This window comes from Ixodes scapularis, unplaced genomic scaffold (assembly GCF_016920785.2).
Source record: "Ixodes scapularis isolate PalLabHiFi unplaced genomic scaffold, ASM1692078v2 PGA_scaffold2__306_contigs__length_199485367, whole genome shotgun sequence".
NCBI classification, from domain to species: domain Eukaryota; kingdom Metazoa; phylum Arthropoda; class Arachnida; order Ixodida; family Ixodidae; genus Ixodes; species Ixodes scapularis.
The window spans coordinates 103,789,968-103,813,384 of record NW_024609857.1 but is presented as its reverse complement, the minus strand read 5'-3'; the positions used below and the strand labels follow the sequence as shown (position 1 = coordinate 103,813,384).

Here is a 23,417-nt window from a genome sequence, read left to right as displayed (position 1 = left end):
TACTGCCAACCAAATAACGAAGACTGACTCACTTGTGTGGAAATTGCGCAGAAGAGCGGAAATCTCCCCCCCCCCCCCCTTTTTTTTTTTTTTTTTTCTTCCCGAAAAAGAAGAAAAAGAAAGCCTGAATTTGACTACGTTAAAGTACCGAGAACAGCTACAGGCGTGCGTTGCTGCTAAGCCCGCGCTGGCTTCGTTTGCGCGCTCGTTGTTTCTTTGTGAACGGGATCAGGAAAGTGAATTATAATAATAATCCCTGGAGAAGGAAAACAAGGGGGACAAAGGGCAACCACAAATCTCCAAGCACAGCTAGGTGACTGGTGCGCGACCGAAAAAATCCGCCTGGTCCTGGTATCGGACCAGGGACCGTTGTCCGGGAATTATTATGGTCATTCTTGTCCAGGTCGCTTGCATTGTTGCATTAGTTGCATTATTATCATAACCATAATATGCAGGTCGTTCACCCTTGTTGGTGTTAAACTGGTGGCAGCTGATGAGCTCAGTTAGTAGTAGAGCGCTCCACTGGATATGGAGAGGGCCCTGGTTCAGTACCAGGACCAGGCGTATTTGTTTTCGGTCGCGCATCAGTCACCTAGCTGTGTTTGTCCTTTGTCTCCCTTGTTTCCCTTCTCCAGGGATTATTATCGTCATTCTTGCCCAGCTAGCGTGCACCTCTGCATTATTTGCATTATTGTCAAGTGAGTCATGGCGTTTTTGGGCCGCTCTCATGGACGTGACAATATTTGATAATTATCGCTAAATAGGTGCTCTTGAGATCTTTTATTAGTTTCTATTACAATCAGTGTATTTAGCGAAACTGAAGCGTTTAGCAAATGATCGAGATTGACGGAAGGAGCAACAACTTACGAGGCAGATAACCTCCTCAGGCGAAAATGCTATCTGCGCAGATCGCTGATAATCGATTTCTCGACTTCGTTATTCGCTACGTTTCTTTTTTTTTTTTTTTTTTTTTTTTTTTTTTTTTTTTTTTTTTATTATTATTATGTAGAGCGCAATGATGATGACTGTGCGGGCGCTCCACACGAAAGGAAACGCTCGGAGTTTGTTCGTAAACATTGCGCCTAGTATTGATCTCGTGAATACGGTATAGGCATTCGTCACAATATTGAACTTTTTGAAAAGAGCCACATTTGAGAGCTCCTGCTCTTAGAGAACAACATTCTCGGCTTCTTCCTTTTACACTATTTTTTTTTTTTTTTCGTTGCTCGATCCCTTTTTTATATTAAATTTATCTCGGCCATTTTTGCAGTCGTGACAACCCGAGTATTCAATCGATGCGGGGGACTTTATTGTCGGCAATTTTGAGTGGGAAAACTTTCGGTTAGGCCTATGGCCAACTCCTTGGTGGGTGTCGAAGGGGCGAACCGTTGCCGCGGTCTAAAGCGTTGTTTTCCCTCCGGGTTTCCTCCTGGATTGTCCAGGTGTACGTGGGCGGCGTGAACTACATCTACCAGCTGTCGAGCAAACTGGAGCTGCAGGCCCGCGCCGTGATGGGGCCCCACCTGGACGACCCTGGCTGCCCCGTGACGCGCTTTTGCCCGGCCATCCAGAAGAAGAACCTGGACTACTACACCAAGGCGCTGGTCATCGACTACCCGCAGAGCAAGCTCATCGCGTGCGGCTCGCTCTTCCAGGGCGTCTGCACGGTGCACAACATCGACAACATCACAAACTTCCGGACGCCCGCCAACGAGTCCGTGGTGGCCAACAACGCGACCGCCTCGACGGTCGCCTTCATCGCCAACGGGCCCGAGAAGCTGTCCCGCATGCACGTGCTGTACGTGGGCGTCAGCTTCACGGGCAACGGGCCGTACCGGTCCGAGGTGCCGACGGTGTCGTCGCGCAGCCTGGACCTGATCAACGAGACGTTCTCGATCGCCGTGACCGGCGTCTCGACGGGCACCAAGATGTTCGTGAACAGCCTGGCGCGAGAGGTGTTCCCCATCACGTACGTGTTCGGCTTCAGCTCGCGCGGCTTCTCCTACTTCCTCACGGTGCAGAAGCAGTTCACCGAGCAGCCCAAGCCGTACATCTCCAAACTGGTGCGCATCTGCCAGAACGACGTGCACTACTACTCGTACACGGAGGTGGCGCTCGTCTGCCACACGCCCGAGGGCGTGCACTACAACCTGGCGCAGGCGGCCTTCGTGGGCAAGCCGGGCTCCGAGCTGGCCGTCTCGCTCGGCATCAGTGCCCAGGACGAGGTGCTCTTCGTCGTCTTCTCCAAGAGCCGCGACGAGACGGACGTCTACAACCGGCCGGGACTCAAGTCGGCGCTGTGCGTTTACGCGCTCACCGCCGTGCACCGCAAGTTCACCCAGAACATCAACGACTGCTTCAACGGGGAAGGGGTCCGCGGGCTGGACTTCATCAACCCGAGCACGTCGTGCCAGCTCACGGTGAGTGGCGGGCCACTCATCTTTGTCGGCTCTCGCAGCCCGGTTCAACTGCGTCGTTTCCCAGGCACCCGCGCACTTTCTCCGCTCGCAACAAAGAAATGTCCCTAGTGGGATATTCGCCAGCCTCGGTATAGATCGTTCCGAGACCTCCGACAACTACACCCGATAACGACACGACGCAGGTGCAAAGGCGGCGGCGGAGTACCGGGTATCGTTAACGGATTCTATGAAACGCTCTGCTAAAACTTCCTCTTAGTGCAGTGTGCGAAGGGCATTTTTATTTGCTTTGGGCCGATGTCTTGACAGCATAGTTTATCGATGTTATCGTAACGTCAGCGGAGACGGGATCGCGTCTGTGCAAGACAGTCGCGCTCAACCAGGTTAGACGGCTGGAGCAGACACCTCCTAAACAGCCTTGTTTGTGGTGCGACACGAGCGCCGTCTGAAAGCGGCTGATAAGGCTTTGGGGCAGACTCGAAACTCTCGCTCCTTCCCCATCAACCGAGCTACTCTGCGCTTGTCAGCTGACCACCCTGCTAATCCCGGGCGCGAGCGGTTCCGCGTCGGGATCGACACACGCCGTACGTTTCGAAGCACCGCGGGTCCGAACGAAGCGGGGCGGGCGCACGACGAGTGCCTCGTTTGATTGACCGCGGCCCGAAGCACGACTTTGAGGAGAAGGGGGAGTCCGGTCCGTGGTCAAACAGCAGCCGGGATCGAAGTTGCTGTTTGCGCACCCTGCCTGTCGGCGGGGAGATAGGCAGGTGTGTGTCGGCGGCGGCCGGCGAGCCTGCCTTCCCCGAAGGACCCCCCTGCACATCCCGTGACGCGAGGCTTTGTCGGCCGATCTGTTTACTCGGGCCGCTACTGGCACCGCGACAATTACTGATGCTGGGGACAGGCTGCGCTCTACGTGCCTCAAACTGTCGTGCTGTGGATCGTGATGCGAAGATTTGTCACTGTGGCCTGTTCTTGTTTCGCTCTTTCCCATCTTCGGTTCCTCTTTTTTTCATTTATTTGTATCCCTGTTCTCTCTGATGGTCTCATTCTGCTTTCTTTATTCCATTTCTTCCTCTTTTTTTTTTAATATCATTTTCGTGTTTTTTTAGGTCTCTCCCCCCTCAATTTTTTTTTCTCGATCCTTCCTTTTTTCTTTTTTTTTCTTAGGATTTTCTTTGGAGTGCCGCCAAAAATAATTGGATGTAGACAGCTTTCCCGTTCTCTTTTTATTTATTTTTTTTATATACACTGGAGGTACTTCACTATTGTACTTGGGTATGTGTTTCTCGAAAGAGAAGAGAATTCGTTGCATGAGCGGCGTCTTATTGCGCCGGTACCTGCGGAGAGCGAAATATGCCCGAGGCGTCCGTGTTCCTGGCTCTCCCATTTCCTCGCTCGGTTTGATTTTTTGTCTCGGTCCTCCTACGCGTTAAATTTGTCTTTCGCTCGAGAATCCTCCCAGGGTAATTTAAAAATGTCGGCATCCGTTGAAGACTGGCGGCCCGCGTTTCGTTCTCAGATATCCCGCCGAGACACGTGTATGTATATAAATGCATTTACCACCACCTCTCTCTTTATATATAAATATATATATTCGACTCGGCTTACTCTCGCTCCTCTCTTTGCTAGACTGTTTCTTCGTGCTTGTACGCGCGGATGTACCGAAGGCGGGCTACGAAGGAACCGAACAAAAATTCAATTAAAACGAGAAGAAAATAAAAAGAAACATAGTTTATAGTGTGGGTCGAAATGTGTATATTTCTTTGTGTGCAGGCAATCGTATTTCTTTGCCCCACTGGGTTCTTGCTATTCGCTGTCGGTGCATGGCCAAGAAGGCTGTTCCTTTGTAGGGTTGCCGCGTTCGCACCGATGAGAGCAGGCTAAGGTGGAGAGCCATGTCCAGCCATTCGTTCGCTTCTTCCTACTATGCGTCCTTTTTCTCTTTCTCTTCCCTCTTTCTCTCTCTCTCTTTCGTTCTTTCCTAGCTGGCCCAACATCCGCGCGTTTTCCCCGAGTGAGATCAATGTCCAACAGAGCTCGGCCATTGATTTCCGGCAGGCTCCCCTCAAATCGGCTGGCCAATCGTACGGGGACGCCCGCTGCCACACACCACTCCTGCCTCTCTCTTTTTGTTTTTCCTTCTTGTTTGTTTTTCTGGCCGACGTCGTACTTGGCTCCCGCTTGTTCCAAGCGCTTATCTCTTGGCTCTTTCTTTAATTCTTTCTATTGATTTCTTCTCCGTTTTCGCGTTGCCTTCGACGTTTGGTCCAGCCGTCTGCGCTGGGGAACCTCCGCCTGGCTCGGTCGGTACCCCCCCTCCGGACGGCTGAAATGTCGTAACGCCACGCTCCGTGACGTTGGGTGCCCGGAGGTAAATCCTTTGACCGCGGCGGCAGAGGCCGCTGCGAGGAGGTCGCATTGTCATCTCGCGGGCCTTTTCGGGTCGCCGCCGTCTTGGGACCGGGAACGCGCATCGCGTAATGATTCCCTTCTTCTTGTAACGGTCTTTAAATTGTGGCGTTGCGTACGAGTCGCCGCCGTCCGCAACGGCGCTGGCGAGGAGAGATCGGGGCACTCTGATCGCTCGACCTGTTTGTGCCGGGACGCTCTGTAATCTCGACGACTGTAATCACAACGGTTTCGTCCAACGTGCGGGCTGTCGAAACAGTCGGGGAGCCTAATTTTGATTGCGAGCTCGAGGAAACCACGTGCCCTGAAGCTTTAAGCGAAGTACGCGGAGTGTCGTCCAGTATAGCGATTGTTTCAAAAAGTTCTTTGCGTGATTAAACGACATTCCAGCCTGTAGCATAAAGGTGCGAGCTAATTTTCGAGTTGTTCGCATCCTTAGAAAGCTACTTTATGCGCACATAGAATGTCTTGCATCTCTTGATTCTCTCGGTTTTTGCCATGCTTGTTTTTATACGCACGTATACATGCTAGTTACTTGTACCTCACTATTTTACCGCCGTAATGACGTACGTTCTTCTAACTGTGTAGAGGCCAGTTCCCATGAAGGTGCAGATTTTTGTTGACGTTATAATTGATCCGACAAATGCGAGGCACGTATACTGGATCCACCAAACCTTTAGCGTGGCTGTGTCTTTGGTGTCGAGCACCATCAAGGCGCCGCATTTTGGCACCTGAGCCCATGCAGCTGTACTTGCGTCGTTTCCGTGGTCTATCAGTGAGTACGACCAGCCAGTGCCTGATTTGTAAAAAACAAAAATACATCGCGTTTTTTTTTTTTTTATTGCAGTTGTTGACGTGGCCTTCCGTCTTGGTTCACCTGGTGACTTATAGAGTTTATTTAGGCTCAGACGTACGCGCGTTTGGAATTCACGTTTATTTATGGTCCTTCTTGAGGGAAGTTTTGGCGGAGGTAGCAGCGGAAGATTAAAGAACGCCTTCCGCGTGTCTCGTGTGTCGTCAGTAGGGAGTTGTTGTTGTAGACCGTTTCCGCAGCCCGCTAAGCAGCCGGATAGCGCTCCGTAATCCGCCACAATACCTTGAACTATGCAGACAAGGCTGGCGGCGCGCGTGCGCAGCTTCGGCGTTTTCTTTACGGATACCGTAGCGGAGGAGAAAAACGATCTACTACAAGTCCCTATAGTGACTCAATTGTTCCTACCGGCTGTATCTATACGCGGGAACTAGTAGAATCGTCGAGCTTTTCGAGCTTCTACCGCAGAGAGTCCTCCGGGATGCCAGCTCGACTGCGTGCCTGTGTTCACCGAGGCCGAAATGCTCTCGCCTCCAGAGCGTGCGATAGACAAGCCTCCTCTGCCCGCTCTTGCTCAGTTCACGCGAGGCGCCCGAGTACACACCCGGCTAGGCACGCAGCGACGGCGGCGCTCGGGCTTGTTTACCCTGCATGCAGTTGTTCGGGGCGCGAACGCTACTCTGTTTGTTTCCACTCGAGCCGGAGCTCGGGGTCCGCCGCTTGCCTACTCTCGCCTCTGGTTGTTGCTGCGAAACGGCGTGCATTGGGCGTCGTTAATTCGGCCTGGGCGCCGGCTGCGATCAATGGTTGCCGCGGGGTCGATCGGCCGAGAGCTTTCTGCTGCTGGTGCGAGTGCGCGGGCTGCCGCCCGTTTTCAGGTCGGGAAACAAAGACTGCAGGATGGCCGGCTGTCGGGGCAACTTTCGACTGTTTCTCGTCCGCGAGAACTTTAAAACGCGCACTGGACAGTTGAGGCAATCGCTGGCTGCCTCTCTCTCGAGGGTCATTTCCCTTGGTTCTGAGAACACGAGAAGTTATTTTCCTTCCTTCAGTGAACTGTTGGAGATGTGCTGCATACTTGCGCTATACCTGGGCGATTTCACCTTAATTCGTGCAAGCAAAGAGGGTCGATTTTTTTTTTTTTTTTTCGGCGAAGAAAAAAGTATGCTGTAGGGAATGTTCTCGAGGTATGGAGCGCAGAAACGGCCGTGGTGAAATTGAGCATTTCTCCTGACTGTCGAAGGTTGCCTCCCGTAGTTTTTGCCTGTGTTATTTATTTAATTTTTTATTTTATTTTTAGAGAACAAAAAATTATCCGAACCAGCGGCTTTCACCTTTCTTCTAGGTAAAAAATGAACGCCGACGTACAACCTTTGTTTTCTGCAGGGAAGGTAATCCTCTTAATGCTCTTCTCTCCTAAGCTGCGAGGGGAGCCAAGTTGGGGCAAGCTAAAAAGTGGAGAGGATATGGGAAAGGAGGAGGCGGGCAAATGTGGAACGCGCGAAGTGTACGTCGGCCTTTAACTACAACATAATTTCTTTTCGTCAAAATTTAAGATTTTATTCTTTTTGCCTGCACGATGTGAGATGAAATCACCATTTATTTTTCTAACTCCCCCTTGGGACTACTGTGTGGTCAGCATAGTCAGTTAACGGGGGACTGGAGTGGGGAAGCGAGGTTTGAAGCGCAGAGTTAAAGAGGCAGTTGTTGTAACGCGGGGGTCTTACTGCTGCAAAATTATTTTGTTAACTGCAAAAGTGATCTAACAGAGCTTCCTAATGTTTTGCTGTACGGGCGTTCCGTAAAACTTGTCTTACTGCTCCAAAATCATTTTGTTAACTACAAAAGTGATCTAACAGAGCTTCCTAATGTTTTGCTGTACGAGCGTTCCGTAAAACTTACTCTACGTAAGCGTGCCAGCACGTGTTTGCGGGGGAGGAGGAGGAGGAGGAAAGAGAGAGAGAGAGAGTTGATATTTAACGTTTCAAAGGTGGCCAAATAATACTTGAAGGTGGCGGAACGTCCCCTCGTTTGTTGTAAGAAAATGGGAGGGCGGGGGGAGAGGGAGAGAGAATTAGAGATGAAGGGAGACGGACGAACGCCTTGCAGCCGTCTGCTATGAAGTGAGTTTCAGCGTCGACAAGCGAATGTTGCGTCCAGTTTTCATTCTGCAGTATTTCCCTCCGCCGTCGAAGCTTGATCTACTAGGTGATCGCTTCGAATTTCGGCCGGTTCGCCGCTCGCGAGGCATGAACGAGAAGCGCGTTTGACGGCGCGGAAAAGGACGCCGCGAAGCGGCGTAAGGTTAATCCAATAAAGGTAACAGGACCGAGGGACACGCGGTGGGGGGAGGGGGGCCTACGCCCGCAGCAGCGAGCGGAGGCTAATTTCATTACAATAGCGGCGGGCTGTTGTTTTTCTCTGCCACGAGGGAAGGGGGGCACCTGCGGGCAGCGAGGCGCGCTGTAGTTTATTATAGAGACGTCCTCCGCCCGCGCGGCCATCCATCCTCGGTTCGGGAACAACAACAGACAGACGATACACGAAGCTACGAGCGAAAGAAAATGAGGGGAGAAAGATGGGCCGAGTTGCCTCTTTGCTGCGCGTGTGTGTCGGGGCTTTCGGCTGCAGCCTCGTGGATCGGTTCTGTGGGGTGGAGGAGGGGGGGGCCTTCCGTTTTGTGTGGCCAGCCGAGCGTGCTAACTGGGCCCCAGGCTTGCCTGCCTTGCTGGTCGAGCCAGGAATTAATACTGGCCGATCGTGCCACCGACAGGAGGTCGCGCTGCTCGCTTTTTTTCTTCTTCTTCTTTCCTTTCTTTGTTAGTGTTGTTCGGGTAGAGCGAGAATGGGCGTGGTTGCTTGTATCGAGCGTGTTTGGAAGGCTGAGCGAGGCTTTCCTGGAAGTATTTGATTGGAAACCAATAACAACCCTGGTTATGAGATGCTATATAAACAGGCGAGGGATTCGTTACTTCGGGGAGGATATGAGGGAGGGAGGGAAGCAGCGACTCTGTTTAACGTAGAGGCAACGTAGAACACCCGCGAGTAGAAATAGGGCGGCAGTTTGTGGACCAATAGCCTAGACATATGGGAAACGGTAATTTAAACTAGTCAACCCGCCGTATTGAGCTATGCCAACAGTGTGTGTTTAAACGCAGTCGCAAAAAAGAACCGAAAATATGCCACGCTCTTTTTATCTATTTTTTCGCCTTTTTAGTTATTGGGGCGGAATACCGAGGACGAGAGAACTCTGCGAAACTGTTGCGCGAACTTCCGGGTTGCTCGGAGTTGGAGTAGTTTCGGGGCCTCTCGTCGACTTAACGGGGGGCAGCAGATTTATCGAGGGGCCCCGAACGAAACTGCGCTGAATAGAGCCGAGTTGCGCAGGCTGCGACCGCAGTTGCCGCAAACACCGGCGCCGAATATACGAAGAGAGGTGCTTATGGGCACGCTCCATTTGGCGAGAGCGGGCGGGAAGCTTGAATGCGGGGCTCCGCGCGCTCGCCTAATTGAGCCCGCAGAGCCTGACCGCTGCGTGCGGCCATCGATCCAGCGCCGCTTGTCTGGTCGTTTCACTTGCGCCCGACGCCCAGTCCGCCCTCGCGCCACCCCCTCTTTCCGCTATTGTCGGCTCGCCGGCTGCTTTCTTTGCTTTTCCTCTTTCGGTTCTATTCCTGCCTGTCCCTCGAATCGGTAGAGATAATCAACGAAGGCAGAATGCGCTTGAATGGAGATGCTCTTGGGAGGTTGGAGGCGTTGAGTGTTCATAGACTTTTAGCTTTTTAGGCGTGATATCTGTCGTCTCGTTAAGTTCACCCCTTGTTCGGGTCATGCAGCCGGTAATTTTTTTGAGGAAGCGCGGAGGCCGTGAAACTCGACGCATGAGACAATCACCCGAAGTGAGGTATGCAATGAAATGGAAAGAGTTTGCCTTTCTGTCAGTTTGGATAGTGTGTTTCCTCTCGTGGAGTCTGAGCAAAGAAGACTTTGAGATGAATGTCGATCAACATAGGGTCATGGACTTGCTCAATGCGTGCATGGCAGGGAAGTGCGTCCGCGGTAAAGTGACGAGGTGGTCGGAATGATCCCTCGCCCTTTTTACACTGTATTCAAATGATTTCGAGCGGGGAATTGCTACAGACCGCTAGGCAAACCTGTTCCCGACCCAAGGGGTAGGAATGCTCACCGAAAGTATGGACCTTACGGGCTGCCACGTATCCAATATGCGAGGGCCAACACCTAAAGCGCGTTTCTTTCGATCTTCAAAGTTTCGCCTCGTTTCTAAAACTTGGAAGGGCGACTGTGTTCTGGGCACTTTTATCTCCTCGATGGCGCGACGCGCTCGAAGCGAAGCTGAAAGGGGGAGTAAGGTGCTCCCGGTCAAATGTCCCGAAAGCTTTATCGAAGCGGAAAATGAGAGGCCTGAGCCGGCCCGCGGAAGGGAGCCCCGGCCGCATCGTTCTCGGGCAGCGCTGCAGCGAAGCGACGCCCCACCGAAGGGCGCAGCAGGCTGTAGGCCTTTCCTCCGGGGCAGGGGTCGGGAGGCCACATCGGAACCGTTAGCGGCACCTGGGACCGGGAAGAGCCGCCCCGCGGGGAAGGCATTAGCGCGCTTTGATGGCCCCGTTGGCCGGTGCCGAAACCCGGCTGATGGCAGCAGCGGACCTTCGGACGCACCTCCGCGTCGGCAGCAGCAGCGCGTGCGTGCTTCTGACCACGGGGGGCCGTGCGTCGTCGTGCCCTGTTTGCGCGCGCGGCGGGTGTTACGCACCCCGCTCGTTGTCCGAGGTTGCCGGATTATTCGGGCAGTTCGGGTCCAGGGGCGTGGCAAGGGAGATCCGCTGGGCACGGCATCTTAGCGGAATATATCGCCCAGCTGCCAATACCTCACGCCTTCTGTCAAGATAAAGCTGCGGCCCTACTCTTGAAAGCGGATTTTGAAGAGGCTTTACCAGGACCATACACTGTCGAGACCGGTTTTAAAGAAAGTCAACGGGAATCGGAAATTACTTCCCTATATCCGCTATTTCGTTATAACCGACTTCGGTTATAACAAAGTGCAAAAGGAAATCGGAAATCGTTATCACTTCGCTGTAGCCGCTATTTCGTTATAACTGACTTCGGTTACAACGAAGTTCAAAAGGGAATCGGAAATCGTGTTCGCTTCGCTGTAGCCGCTATTTCGTTATAACCGGTCTCGACAGTATACCAGGATCGTGGTGTGTACGGGCTACATGTCATGCGGGCGGTTCCCGGATGTGTTCCCCTCGTGGCTGTCCGTCTCGGGGTGTGCGGTGGGTAGCCATAGGAGGTGCGTGGACACGGCGGGTCCAATTAGGTGGGGCGCGTTGTCCGTGGCGAGGCGAAAAGTACGCTCTGTGTCCTGCATCCCTATTGTAGCTGCGGACTCAGGTGCTACTATGCTGCAGCTGCTATCACCATTCGGCAATCTGAAGAGCAACCGGATCGAGAATTTTCAGATGGGCTAAATCTCTCGCCTTGATGTGGCTTAATGGTTACTTCACGTTACCATATTCTCAACCAGGGATGGGCAAAATACATGCAAATATGTATCGAAATACAAATACAAAATACTTCGTCAAAAATGTATTTAATTACAAATCTAATTACATTTCCAAAAAAGCATTTAAGTACAAGATACGAATACAACCAAATGGGTTTGTTCTCCTACAAATACTTTTCCAAATACATTCCTCAAAATTTGCGTCAGCGACTTCAGGGCACCTGCAACGGGTTTCTGGGTATCTCATTTTAATTTTGCATCGCACACCCGGGAGTTAGTGTGCGAGGCTCTAGTAACGTAATCGAAATATAATCACAAAAAGAAATGTAATCAGCTTGGACGTAATAGGTGAAAAAAGTACAGAGCTTCAAGCAGCTTTTTTTGTCGATTACATTTTGGTATAGACCAACGAAGAACCGATACGACCAAGACGCGCAGCACTAGCTAGAGATTTTTTTATTGTTGCAACTCGCACCAGTTACGAAAATCTGGACGATCCGCGCATGTAGAATGTTCCAGGCAAAAATATGCATGGAAATCAGACTGGAAAGCATCACAAGTTGTCACAGGCACTTATTTAGCCAGTCTGCCAGTGAACGTCGATTTCGTCACTATTCTTGCCCTTTACTAGCGCCGTAATCACAAAGTCACTAAACGCTTGTGCTTGATTGACAGACACTGCATTCGGTGCAGAGCGTAGTTTTCTTCCTGCTCTGGACAGTGACAATACATTTGAGGGATGTATTTTCGCCCACAAAATTGTATTTAATTACAATTGTATTTGAAATACCCACGTTTTAGTATTTAAATACACACGTCAAATACTTTACCCAATTTGTAATTAAATACAGATGCAAAATACACGAAGTATTTGAAATACGTATTTAAAATACTTGTATTTTAAATACTGGCCATCCCTGTTCTCAACATTCCCGTTTCGTCTCCCTCTGTAAAGTGGCACAGGCCGCCTGATCTCTTGATCGTATATCCACTGTTGTTGTTTTTTTTTCTCTTTGACGGCGGCAGTCTGCTTCGTTGTCTGAGCCTTCTCTTTCCCTCGTTTGCAGCAAGTGCAGATCAACGATGACTTCTGCGGCATGGACGTGAACACGCCGCTGGACGGCGGCAAGGCGGTGAACGCGACGCCCGTGCTGACCTACTCCAACGTGCTGCTCACCTCGGTGGCGGCCGTCTCCACGCACGACTACACGGTCGCCTTCATGGGCACCGCCACGGGGCACCTCAAAAAGGTCAGTCGCTGTCTCCAAGTTGGGCTCGCTCAACAACCCCCCCGTGCAGGGACGCGATGTAATGGCGGACGCCGCAGGTTCAGTACGTGTGCGCATGTGTGCGTTGTCGAGTGGCCAGAGGGACAGTGGGGGTGGAGAGATGAAAACAAGGAGACGCTTGCAGACGATCGACGCTTTTGGACGCCTGCTCGCAGTCTGTATTGCAAAAGCGGCCCATAAACCACGCGACCCCGAGGAAGCCGTTTAAAACACTCTGGAATCGAGGCTTACGCTGCCTAACTGTAGACCTAACCCAGACTAGACTAACTGTAGACCTTCTAGGTCAGACACCGCGGAAGCCTGCACGGGGCGCAGGTTGGACACGAGAGATGTGTGAGCGTTCGGTTGGGTGACTCGTCTCTTCACTGAGTCACCTCGAGTCCCAGCTGAGCACTGATGCGTCACTTGTGTGTAATCTTCTGCGCTCTGGCCGGCGCTCGGTAACGTGGAAATCCAGCACTGGGGCCTTGTTGTTATCTAGGAGACTGTTCTTGATGCCCGCATGCGCGCTAGTGAAATGTAGTTTCTCTCTCTCCTCAAACCCCCCCCCCCCCCCCGCCCCCGGTTCTATTTACCCCTATAAACCTGCAACGTTGTGACTTAGCGCTCGATCTTCCGTATATCCAAAAATGTGCATCGTATACGGCGGATCCGTCAAGGGGCCGGCGGTTTTACTCGACAATTTATTTTCGTAGACAGCGAGAAATGGTTCACTACTAAAAGCATCGATTATTTTATTGTTGTATCGTTTTCTTAAGGCCTTAACGAGTGAGGCTATTCGGTGACGCGTAGCTAAACAACTCCGCTAACCACTGTCACAAGAAACAACTGGGAGTTATGATTTACAGCTGCGCACATATTATTTCCAATTTTCTTCTTCTGAGTGGAGATCATATTGTGTTATCGTGGACTTTCATGGAAGCGGACGATCATTTCACGAGTGACACTTTCGCTGTGGGTTCAAAATATCAGTAAGCTCAAGCTGGCTCGAGCATTGGCGATTGCGATGTGACCGACTACTTTATTGGGGAGTTTTAGTCGTTCGTTTCGATATTTCCGATATTTATAACGATACGACGCACGCGCAAAGCCGTCGGAGGTGTATCGGGTACCGTTATCGGAGCTGTGGGCACAATCTACGTGTTACTTGTTGCAAAAATAAACATCAATCTATTAATTAAACTCCCTACTACCGCTCAGGACCGCTTAATGCGAGGGGGTTGCTATGACAACCGAGATCCGCTCAGCGTATCGCATCGCACTCGAATGCGAAAAATCGCAACGCATCGGTCACGATCAAACCCAAATGTCTGAGCCATCCCTGAGTTCGAACGCGGCTCCTCGATGTCGTCTCGGTTAACGCCTCGTGCACTTTCGGGTGCGGTAGATGATAGAAATCCGGAGGGTGATCACCTCGCTCCTTCCTTTTCATTGAGCCAGTTATCGGGAGAGGGAAAGAAGAAAAAGAGCTGCTTCCCGGGACGGGGGAAACCGCGTTCCTCCCGCACTCTTTGCGTCTGCTTCGATTCCTTCTTGGTATCCGGCAACTCGCTAACGAAGACGGAGCCCGAGCATAGTGATGGATGGCGGGCCATCCCGAATCTCGAGGGGGGAACGGCGGCGTGCGGGCGAGGCGTCCACTGGCATACGGGTCTTTCGATTCCCGTCTGCCGATATTCTTCGATCTGGCCTCGCTCCAAACGACTGGCAGATGCGGGCGCTCGGGGTTGGGCCGGGCCTGTACCGGCGTCGACAGCTCGGACTACGGTAGAGAGCCGCCAAGTTTGGCGAAGACTGCGTCCGGAAGTGCCGACTTTCGCTCGACGGAACCGCTGGCATTTCAGTTCGCTGGAGTGAGCCTTAAGGAAGTTCTGGGCCGTCTTCTATGTCGTAAAAGTTTAGATGATGAAAAAAAAAAATTGTTTGGAGAAGAACAGTGTGTGTAAAAAGTTCGCAGACGTGGTGCGGAAAGTGTCTCTGGAATGAAATATTTCGAATTATTCTTCTTCGAAGCTAGCGGACGGGTTCTATCTCTTCACTGGCAACGTTAATAGAAATCCCTAGAACAAAAAAAAAAAAAAAAAGTAATGTTTTGGTGAGGCACGAAACGGATAATACTAGAATTAAGTGGGATGGCGTCCCCAACGAGGCCTGCCTCTGGTATGAACGGAGAGGCGTCCGATTTTCTATCCCTTTTTCTCGGGTTGTGACTGGAGCTCTCTTGCGCCCATTCGTGCGACGTGTACGAGCGAGTCGTTAATTCCCCGTGTAACTTTGCGGCGCTTTGCTCTTTTCGTCGTGTCCACGCTCCACTTCCTCGGTCTGCTTCTTCTTTCTCTTCCCCAATTGGCGGAGCGCTGCAAAGAAGGGACGGAAGTCGAGCGGAAGTAGGAAGTAAACGGTTGTCAACCCTGTGCAGCCGCGGCACTTGTCACTTCCGCCCCGAGGCACCTCGGGAGGAAAAGGAAAAGAGGGCGCTGGAGCCAGCCGGTGATTGGCCGCCTGCAGGCTGCTGCTGTCTCCTCCCGAAATAAGCGCACCGCTAGAAACGGAAAGGGGAAGGAAAAAAAGAAAACAAATGAGGAGAAAGGGGTTCTGAAATATGGAGGCCGACGTAAATAATAACCGACGCCCTCGGAGCCGTCGTTTTTGGCGCGTCGGCGAGCGAATTAGATTTATGGGGAGTCCAGGGGGGGGGGGGGGGGGGGGGGGGGGGGCAGAAGTGTACCGGCGACAAGAACATACGACCCGGGAGTGGCCACTCGGCCAGCCTGACAGAGACCGAGCTGCTCTTTCCTTCCCACCACACTTCTTTTATATTTATACATCTGCGCGTGAACGCTTGTGTGGGAGGTAGTGTGCTTTCGACGCCGTGGGCTAAACGTAATATATGAACCCGCGAAATTCTTAGACCGCGTTTCGTGGGCGTTGAACCGCGCATGGCTTGCGGAGGAATCTCGGGACGTTGGGATGTAGGCGCGGTTACGGGCGGACTTTCTTTCCTAACGCATACGACACTCGCAGGTTCCTAATTGGAACTAGTTGTCCGGTGCGTCAAGTGCCCGGTGCTATCATTAAAGGGGCCATGAAACGATTTTGAAATCGAACTTCATCCACCGCACGTCGTAAAAGGTGTGAAAAGAAACCTAAAAATGGAGAGCCAAAAAAAAATTCTTCGCTATAGAACTTTAAAAGGAGGTGCGTGCCACTGAGATCTTTCTTTTCAGCTATCTTTCCTGTGCACACTTGTAGCTTTATGTAACGAAGGAATAAGACACATTTAGTCCTTTCGATGCTTCTATTCTCAGGGACAATTTTCTGACGCGATTCAGCAATAACGAAAACATGTTTCGGTGCCTCAATGTACACGTAAAATTAGTCGTGTAAACCTTTTTGTACTTTCACTAAATACCGTTAAGAACTAATCCCTGACGTTGATAACTTGCAAAACACCCATTAGTTTACTCTCCACGAAATGGCAGACGTAGAAAAAATAAAGGAAAGAAGCTGCTTTTCCCTTCTCAACTCGCAATTAAAAGGGGCCACGTGGTCTCACGCTATTCATATACTGTCAGTGTTCGTCATAGTCATGCGCTGGGGTTGGCAAAGCTACGAGCAGGGGGTGGCCAAGCTGCCTGCGGCTCGCGAGCCTCATGCGGCTCTTTGCGTGTTAAAGTGCGTCTCGCGGCTCCCTAGTAAACCTAACCCCTCCGCCTCCCTCCCGGTCACATGAGCACTTCTACAGAAAGACAGAATGGAACGCGTTTCAGATTGAAAGACAGGTTGCTACTGCTACCCTGCGTACAGTTGGACTGCTTTGAACTCGGATAGATCTAAAGTAGTTAAAGTTTCCTTTATTGCTCTAAACAAAAGTTTGCCCCCCCCCCCTTTTTTTTTTTTTCTGCTGTCCAGTTTTTAGGCAGTTCTTGAAAGTTTAGTGGTCTGTCTACGGCTTTTAGGCCGGGTCAGCCTGGCCACCCCTGCATAGAGCACGGGCTGAGCTTAGGTCATTGTTATCGGCTATTCTCATTTTTAATTGAAGACGAGCCATTACCCAAATGTTTGGCGATGCTGATTGTTATGATACCGAGCACTCGACTCGAACTCATGATAGTCGAGTACGTCACGGTGTCACGTGACTCGTTGTGAGAAGTCGTGATGTCATGTGACCTCATGGTGTCAACAAGGCTAAGAAATTTAGCGGCGTTCTCAATTTAAATCTACATGACACAGTGGATCACGTAACGACGTCACGGGGCCGCATGATGTGACATTACTTGAGTTGACAGCATGTTTTGAAACCATGACGTCACGCGACCACGTGACACATGACCTATCATAGTGCCAATACAAAAGTGTCGCGAAAACCCGAAATTTTTCATTCACTCATACACTGCAATTCTGTATATTACGATTTGATCAATACATAAAAATACAACTGCCAATTTTTTTATTATCAAATATTTTGTGATATTAAAAAAAAAAAAAATACCGTGAACCGTTTCGAACCGCTTACCGTTATATATATATATATTTTTTTTTTCGGTTCAGTTCCAAGATTGCGGCGAAGATTGCGGTTCGGTTCAGTTCCGGTTCGGCTAAGAGTAACGGTTCCGTTCCTGTTTTCGGTTCGTGCTAGGCCCTCCACGTGCCCTGCGGGAAAGGAAACGCATAAAAAAGTTCGTACTATCTGCTGGACCTTATCGTATTATTTTGAAAAGCTAAAATGTGAGAGAACCTTTTGAAAACGCGATAGGGCTTACAAACCCTATCGTGATCGGATCTGATCCGAATTGATCTGAGACTTACATCTATCTGTCATCACACCAAACCAGATATTGTGGGGTTTCAGGTTTTCTGGAACGGTATTGTTATGGGAGCTCGTGTTGCCACTTCAAAACATTTTTTCAGATGCGTGTTCCTAATGCGAAAACGATTTCCTAAAACTGCCAAAGTACCCAATTTTGTTACCAGCAAACCTTCAACGCTATTTTCGGGGTAAGACCGAAAACGGCGAACTCGCACCGTAGGCCTAAACCTGGGGCGAACAGAAAGAGGTCATACCTCGTGGTATGTTCTGGGTGTACCTTTCATCATATAGTGACAGGGGTTCTCGCGATTAATTTGTCATTAATTGGGACAGGTGCATCGATCGAGCGCGATCGCGTTATTACCTCTCAGAAGCACAATTAGAATTCACACGCGAGAATAAATGAACTTCGAAGAAGAGGCGGGCGAGCTCACGAACGAAACAGGTTATATCTGCCTTGCACGCTTTCGTTTTTAATTTCTCGCTATATTAAAAACAAGAAGATTGACGATGAAGTTAAAATATCATCGCAACGAAACCATTTAAGGCCTGCGCACGAGTCCCAGCTCGAATTAATTGGGGGATGTCATAGGAAATAACAAACGAGCCCCCCCCCCCTTTTTTTTTAATTTTTTTTATGTGTCAATCTTTCTTTGCTTGGACGGATTGGTGAAGAAGGCGGGGGAGAAGAACGTTCGTGCCATTTTCATTTTTAGTTTTTCGGTGGAAAATAAGCGGGAAAGATAATCTCGTACTGTTTTGTCAACGTCGTAAACGAAAAGCTAACGTTGACATAAGGAAAAGAAAAGCTCGTCCGCGATAACATAAACGTCGCGACGAAGTGTTTCGACTGATTGAAAACGTGCAAATACAAAAAAGAGGCGATTTAAGAATACGGTGAAATCGAGAAAGAGGTACAAAAATGAAAAGAGGGGAAACGATTTTTTTTCTTCTTCCCGTATACTCCGAGATGGAATGGAAAAGCGCGGGATTAGCCGAGAACGAAATCGATGAGCGAGAAGGGTGAGCGGCGGCAGCGGTGGTATATATGGGACGGGCGACGCAGCCAGCGAAGAAGAGCAGAGGGGGGCTTAGCGACAGATTGGGGAGTCGCCAGTGTCAACACGAAAGGCAGATTGGGGAAGATGGGAAGACGAGGAAAGAAAAAGCCCCCACATTGTGTGCTCGCTGTCGGGAAAGTCGCCGCGTGCGTACGAATTCGTTTCGCTTCCTTCTCTACGGCGGCTGCCGGTGGTGGCGTGTCCGCTTCGCATCGGCGCCTCCTCGTCTCACTCGACAAACCCGAGCACGTTTCGCTTTCGGGAGCAAATTCTCCTTTGTGACCAAAGTCTCCCCCTCTCTTCCTACAGCGGGCATCTTTTACACGGGGCTTTCCTCCGTTACATGGGAGGCTCTCTCGCTTCTCCCGTCCTGCCCGCGTGCGTTCCTCCTGGTCGTGGCGTTTTTTCCTCTCGTCGTAATGAGCCGAGGACTGCTGCTGAGTTGGCGTCGCATCGCCGCCGAAGAAGATTGTCCGACGCCGGCGAATTGCGGAAAGCGCTGAGGCGTACGCTGTAGTCGTAGTGTGAGGCCCTCCTCGCTTGCTTTGCACTTACCTTGTTTTCTTATCTCGCTTTGTTTCGACGGACTCTTTTTGCGCGGCAGTATGGTAGGCACTGCGCGTCAGACGTAACGCCTGCTCTGGATTTTTCTTTATTCGGAGTTGGGCGTGGGGCGGCAGCACGTATATCGTATAATACGGACATCGTACATCTCGTGAGTGCTGCAGTTGGATGGGGTGGCTTCGCCGATCGTGCTGTGATGAGTCTTCTCTACCGTGTCATTGCTGCGGCAACGAAAGGGACGAGAAAATGTATCTTTTGTTTTTTTGTTGCCCCGAGTCCTTTAGGCATGGGCTTTGCTTTAAAAGTGGGACACTATCTGAGTGCGAGTGCCCAAGGCCCTCCTCTCCTCAAAGAGCGATTCGAATGCGTGACTTGCACTGACGTCATGTCAACCGTCATTATCGTGGCCTTTTTTACTGAGCGCGTAACTTCTGAAACTGATATTCGCACCGTAGAATTTGTTTCCCTCAGCAAGATAGACTATAGGAAGGAGTTCGAATGACCGATGACGTCACGGACATGCCACGTAAAGGCGCCATATTTCGGAGATCACGCTGTATGGCCGAACGTCCCAGTTCGTTGCTGTCTTTTCTTTTTTTCAACAGGACTGCTTTTTTGTTTTATTTCCTTTTAGTTTTGGTTTGTTTATGGTGTGTAAGAAAAGAGATGAGTAGTACCGCGAAGTAGTGACTTCGTAAGTCCTACTTGTTTATCATCTCGCTAAATCACGGCACTAATGCAAGTATAAATAAGTAAACCAAAACGCCGTTGGTGCGTGTCGTTTTGATGACGACGTTCCCAAGATCGTGGAAACGGAGTTCATTACCCAAACGACTTCCAGAAAAGACCAAATCCAGATGGACTGTTTTCATAATAATCATAAAAAAAAGTTCAGTCTGCCGAAAAATTGGCTCGACGGGGGATAAAAAAAAAGAAAAAGAAAATGCGAGGCAACGAAGACGAACAAAATGAAGGAAACGATTTGCATAGCCCATTACGCGGACGCGTCAGTTATCTGGGAGCAGCGCGATCGATGACTCGCATCAGAGTCCCCTAATTGAAATAGATCGCGCTTTTGGGACGCGCTCGCGATTTTAATGCTAACGAGTATTGTTCCGACATGACCGACGGGCATCGGCCGGGCGGTGGCGTCGGAGCGAACGGATACGTCTGAGCCCGGATCCTCAAGGAGGGCACGGAGGCTCACCTCGGTCGGCGTTTGGAATCACCGAAGACGTTCGCAGCGTACACGTGCATGTAGGAAGCGTGCTTCGAGCGTGCTTGAGTATGCAGATAGTTCTGTCATCGTGTCTGGAGGGAACAGCCTGTCTTTGCTGCGATGCAGCGCGCATCGGGCTTCGAGCCGTCAGCGATCGTTAATAGTTGCGCGGCAAGACGACAAGCCGCGCGATTTCTCCCAGATCGCCTCGAGCATCCTGCGCTGAAGCTTTGAAGAAACCCTGGCGCCCTCTCTTTGGGTAGTACAAACTCACCTGATTGCGCCTCGCAATACTTGTAACGCACTTGCTAAGCTTTTTTTTTTTTTTTTTGTAGGGCTGAAGGATAAAATATAAAATAAAACACATTTGGACTTTTGAAATCGACTAGGTCTAACACCGAAGAACAGTCGAAAGTCCGGGATTCGTGCCCCTATCACTAAGGTACGCGTCTTCTATATTTCTGTCTGGTGACGTCAGAGTAGCTCGTGTCGCAGAAAAGCCGGCGTCGTGTTCACGGTAAAATCTTGATTCGTCGATAGGGTCGTGACGTCACAGCCACATGCCCTCGCGCGGGAATTTCAAACGACGCACAACGTTCAAGTGAAACGTGACGTCACGCGTGGAATGAAAGTCATTAAAAAATACATGACATGTAACGAGAATTAAAGCTCGCGATTTCACTTTATAAAGTAAATCATTTGCCTTAAAGAAGAATTTTAGCAATTTTAGTCGGGATTAAACCCACGACCCCTCGTTTGCGAGCCAGACACGCTACTGACTGCGCCGTGTCCGCCGCACTTCCTGCTCACTGGCAGGAAGAGCCCGAGAAGCGAATGAGAAGGAGATGCGAACGGGGGGCCCGATAACGCTATCGCGTTCCACTCTTAAAGACCGACCAACGAAACCATTTTCCGCAAGGTAGGAAAATGCTTAAGAGTCGTCCAAGGTCTTTCTCTTCTTTTTTTTGGGACGCGGGAAACGGCGTCTTCTGACTTACGCCACCGTGGCTCCCGCTCATAGCATCTTAGCCTTAACCTGTAGCCTTAACCACAACTGCGTAAAATATTTTTTTTTTTTTTTTTTTTTTTTTGCTTTTTTTGTGTGTATTTTCCTCGTGATTGCGTTACGCACCAGGGTAGGCAGGCTTCCAGACGTGACAGTTTGAGACGCCTACGTTTGTACTACCCAAAATGAGTCCCTTTTCGCAGCGCCGTCTGCGTCGCGCCTCCAACCGGTGGAACCGCTGAGTGACATCTCGAATGCGCGCGGCTCGTCGTTGCCCATGCAGCCCTGAATTCAACCCAGCGAGCTCGAGCGCTTGAGAGCTGACGACCGGACACAATCACTCCCGCGAAAACAAGAACAAGATAGTTCGTTGTTTTCGAGACGATTATTGCAGCATTACGTTCCCTCTCCGCGAAAAATTACCATTTTTTGACTACTCTATGTAGTTGCTTCTATCATCTCCAGAAGCATAAACATTTTGTAATAACCGACTTCGCAATCTCAACGAAATGTCGCGTTTTCATTGATCACATGTCCTGGCTGCCGGAACAATGCTCTTCCCATCGCCGGAGACAATTTCGATCTTCGATTGCTTTTTTTTTTAATAGTAAAACCGGCCGCGCGTCGTTATTATTTATGGATTTCTAGGATTCTTTGAGCCCGCAGAGTGAGTTCCGCCATATTTAGGCGTTCTCAGAAAGCTCCTCAGGGCACCTTTAAAGGGCTACTCCACCGATTTTTTCATTGTCTCCGATTTGCTTGAAATTTTGTTAAACTAACCAACAAACATCGCAAAAATAGTATCCCAAATATTAGGTCAAAATATTGTTTTTTCGCGAAGTTATTGAATTTACAGTTTTGGTCCTCACCGTGTTTTTCAAGCTCGAAGTCTCTACTGGCAACAATGAAAAAGTGACGTCAGTGGAAGGCAGGGGTTCACTCTTTGGGCTGTAGATTTTGTTTTAAACTGATTCGAAGCAGTTTCATGGTGTCAAATGAATGCTTGGGAAGCTCGCTGCAGTACCCGCGCTCCAGCACGGAACAAATGATTGGCATATTCTATTTTTTGGCTGCTTACTCGACTGGCAAGCCTGCCTGCCACTGACGTCACGGCCCTGAAAAGCGCGCGTATATTTGAATGTTGGTTTTTGCATCATTTTCATTTGCCCATTTTGCAATAACTATTATGAATTTCGCGATTCTAAATAGCATACCGGAGAGAGTAAAGGCCGGGGAGTCAGAAAATATAGTTAGTTGAGGTAGCTCAAAAAATCGGTGGAGTACCCCTTTAAGTCCAGGCGCAGCCGCCATTCATAAACGGGAAAGACCCAGTCTGAAACGAAGTATAGCGAGAAGAGTAGCGCGGCTTGTGGATACGTGGTAAGCTGCGTTTGTTGCTGCGTCAGAGCTTCGGCTGAAATCGATCCGTCTGAAACCAGTTTGCAGCAAACGAAGAATGGCTTAAACTTACGCGTCTCGTCTGGGATTTTTCGAGGCTTAGGTTATGCGATTTATTATGGGTTCCGCTCGTATACGTGTTCGCGGACCACAATCAACGACCAGATTCATTGGTACAATTTAGTGGCGAAGCGGGTGATCCAACAAGCTCATTTAGGGCCCCAAGAAGTAGCTATCTGCGAGGGGATTGCGGTAAACAAGGACGTTGCGTAGGAACGAAATTGCTTCTTCAGAAACCCGACTAAGCGCTTCTGACCTGTGTTGAACGGCGTGCATGCACTCTCTTTCCCTCGTAATAATTTCTCAGAGCGAAGTGCTTATTTCTTTTGACTGCTCTTCTTGCGTGAAAGTTTAAACTACATGGCGGGACCTATATTTGAGAAAACTCTTCCGGCCTATCATCTTTTCTTTTTTTCTGGGGGGGGGGGGGGGGGGGGGGGGGGGGAAGGGGAAGGGGGAGGGAGGGGAGGGGGAGATGGGGGGATGGGATGGATGCTTAGACACGTATCGATCAAGGATAACTTTAAAGGATATATAATGATACTCTCTATACAGTAACCCGATCATTCTCCTATGCCAGGCCGTCTAGCGGAATTGAAAGGATGCGTGCATTGCCGGCCGATGCTCCTTCCGTCTTCTCGTTCAAGCCCTCGCCGGAGAACAATGAAGACGTCTTGCCGGAAGCATAGACTCGAGTATATTAATACATCTGAATTCGCGTGTGATTAGGTTCGAGCCTATTTTGCTCGCGTCCGTCCGTGCGTGCGCGTGTGTGTGTGTGTGTGTGTGTGGGGGGGGGGGGGGGGGGGGCGTTGCCCTAGCGTTGTTTCTGTGCTTGTAATACCG

General features: G+C 50.3%; 1 protein-coding gene across 2 annotated transcripts in view; it reads left to right on the top strand.

The window, feature by feature from the left end:
• Positions 1–23,417, top strand: part of LOC8031211 (plexin-A2) — a 178,517-nt gene that overhangs the window by 88,243 nt on the left and 66,857 nt on the right. For both annotated transcript variants that reach the window (XM_040222894.3, XM_040222893.3), the window contains exons 5-6: positions 1,443–2,420; positions 12,232–12,414. In XM_040222894.3, coding sequence (XP_040078828.1) covers positions 1,443–2,420; positions 12,232–12,414 — 1,161 coding nt within the window. The remainder of the gene's footprint in view (positions 1–1,442; positions 2,421–12,231; positions 12,415–23,417) is intronic.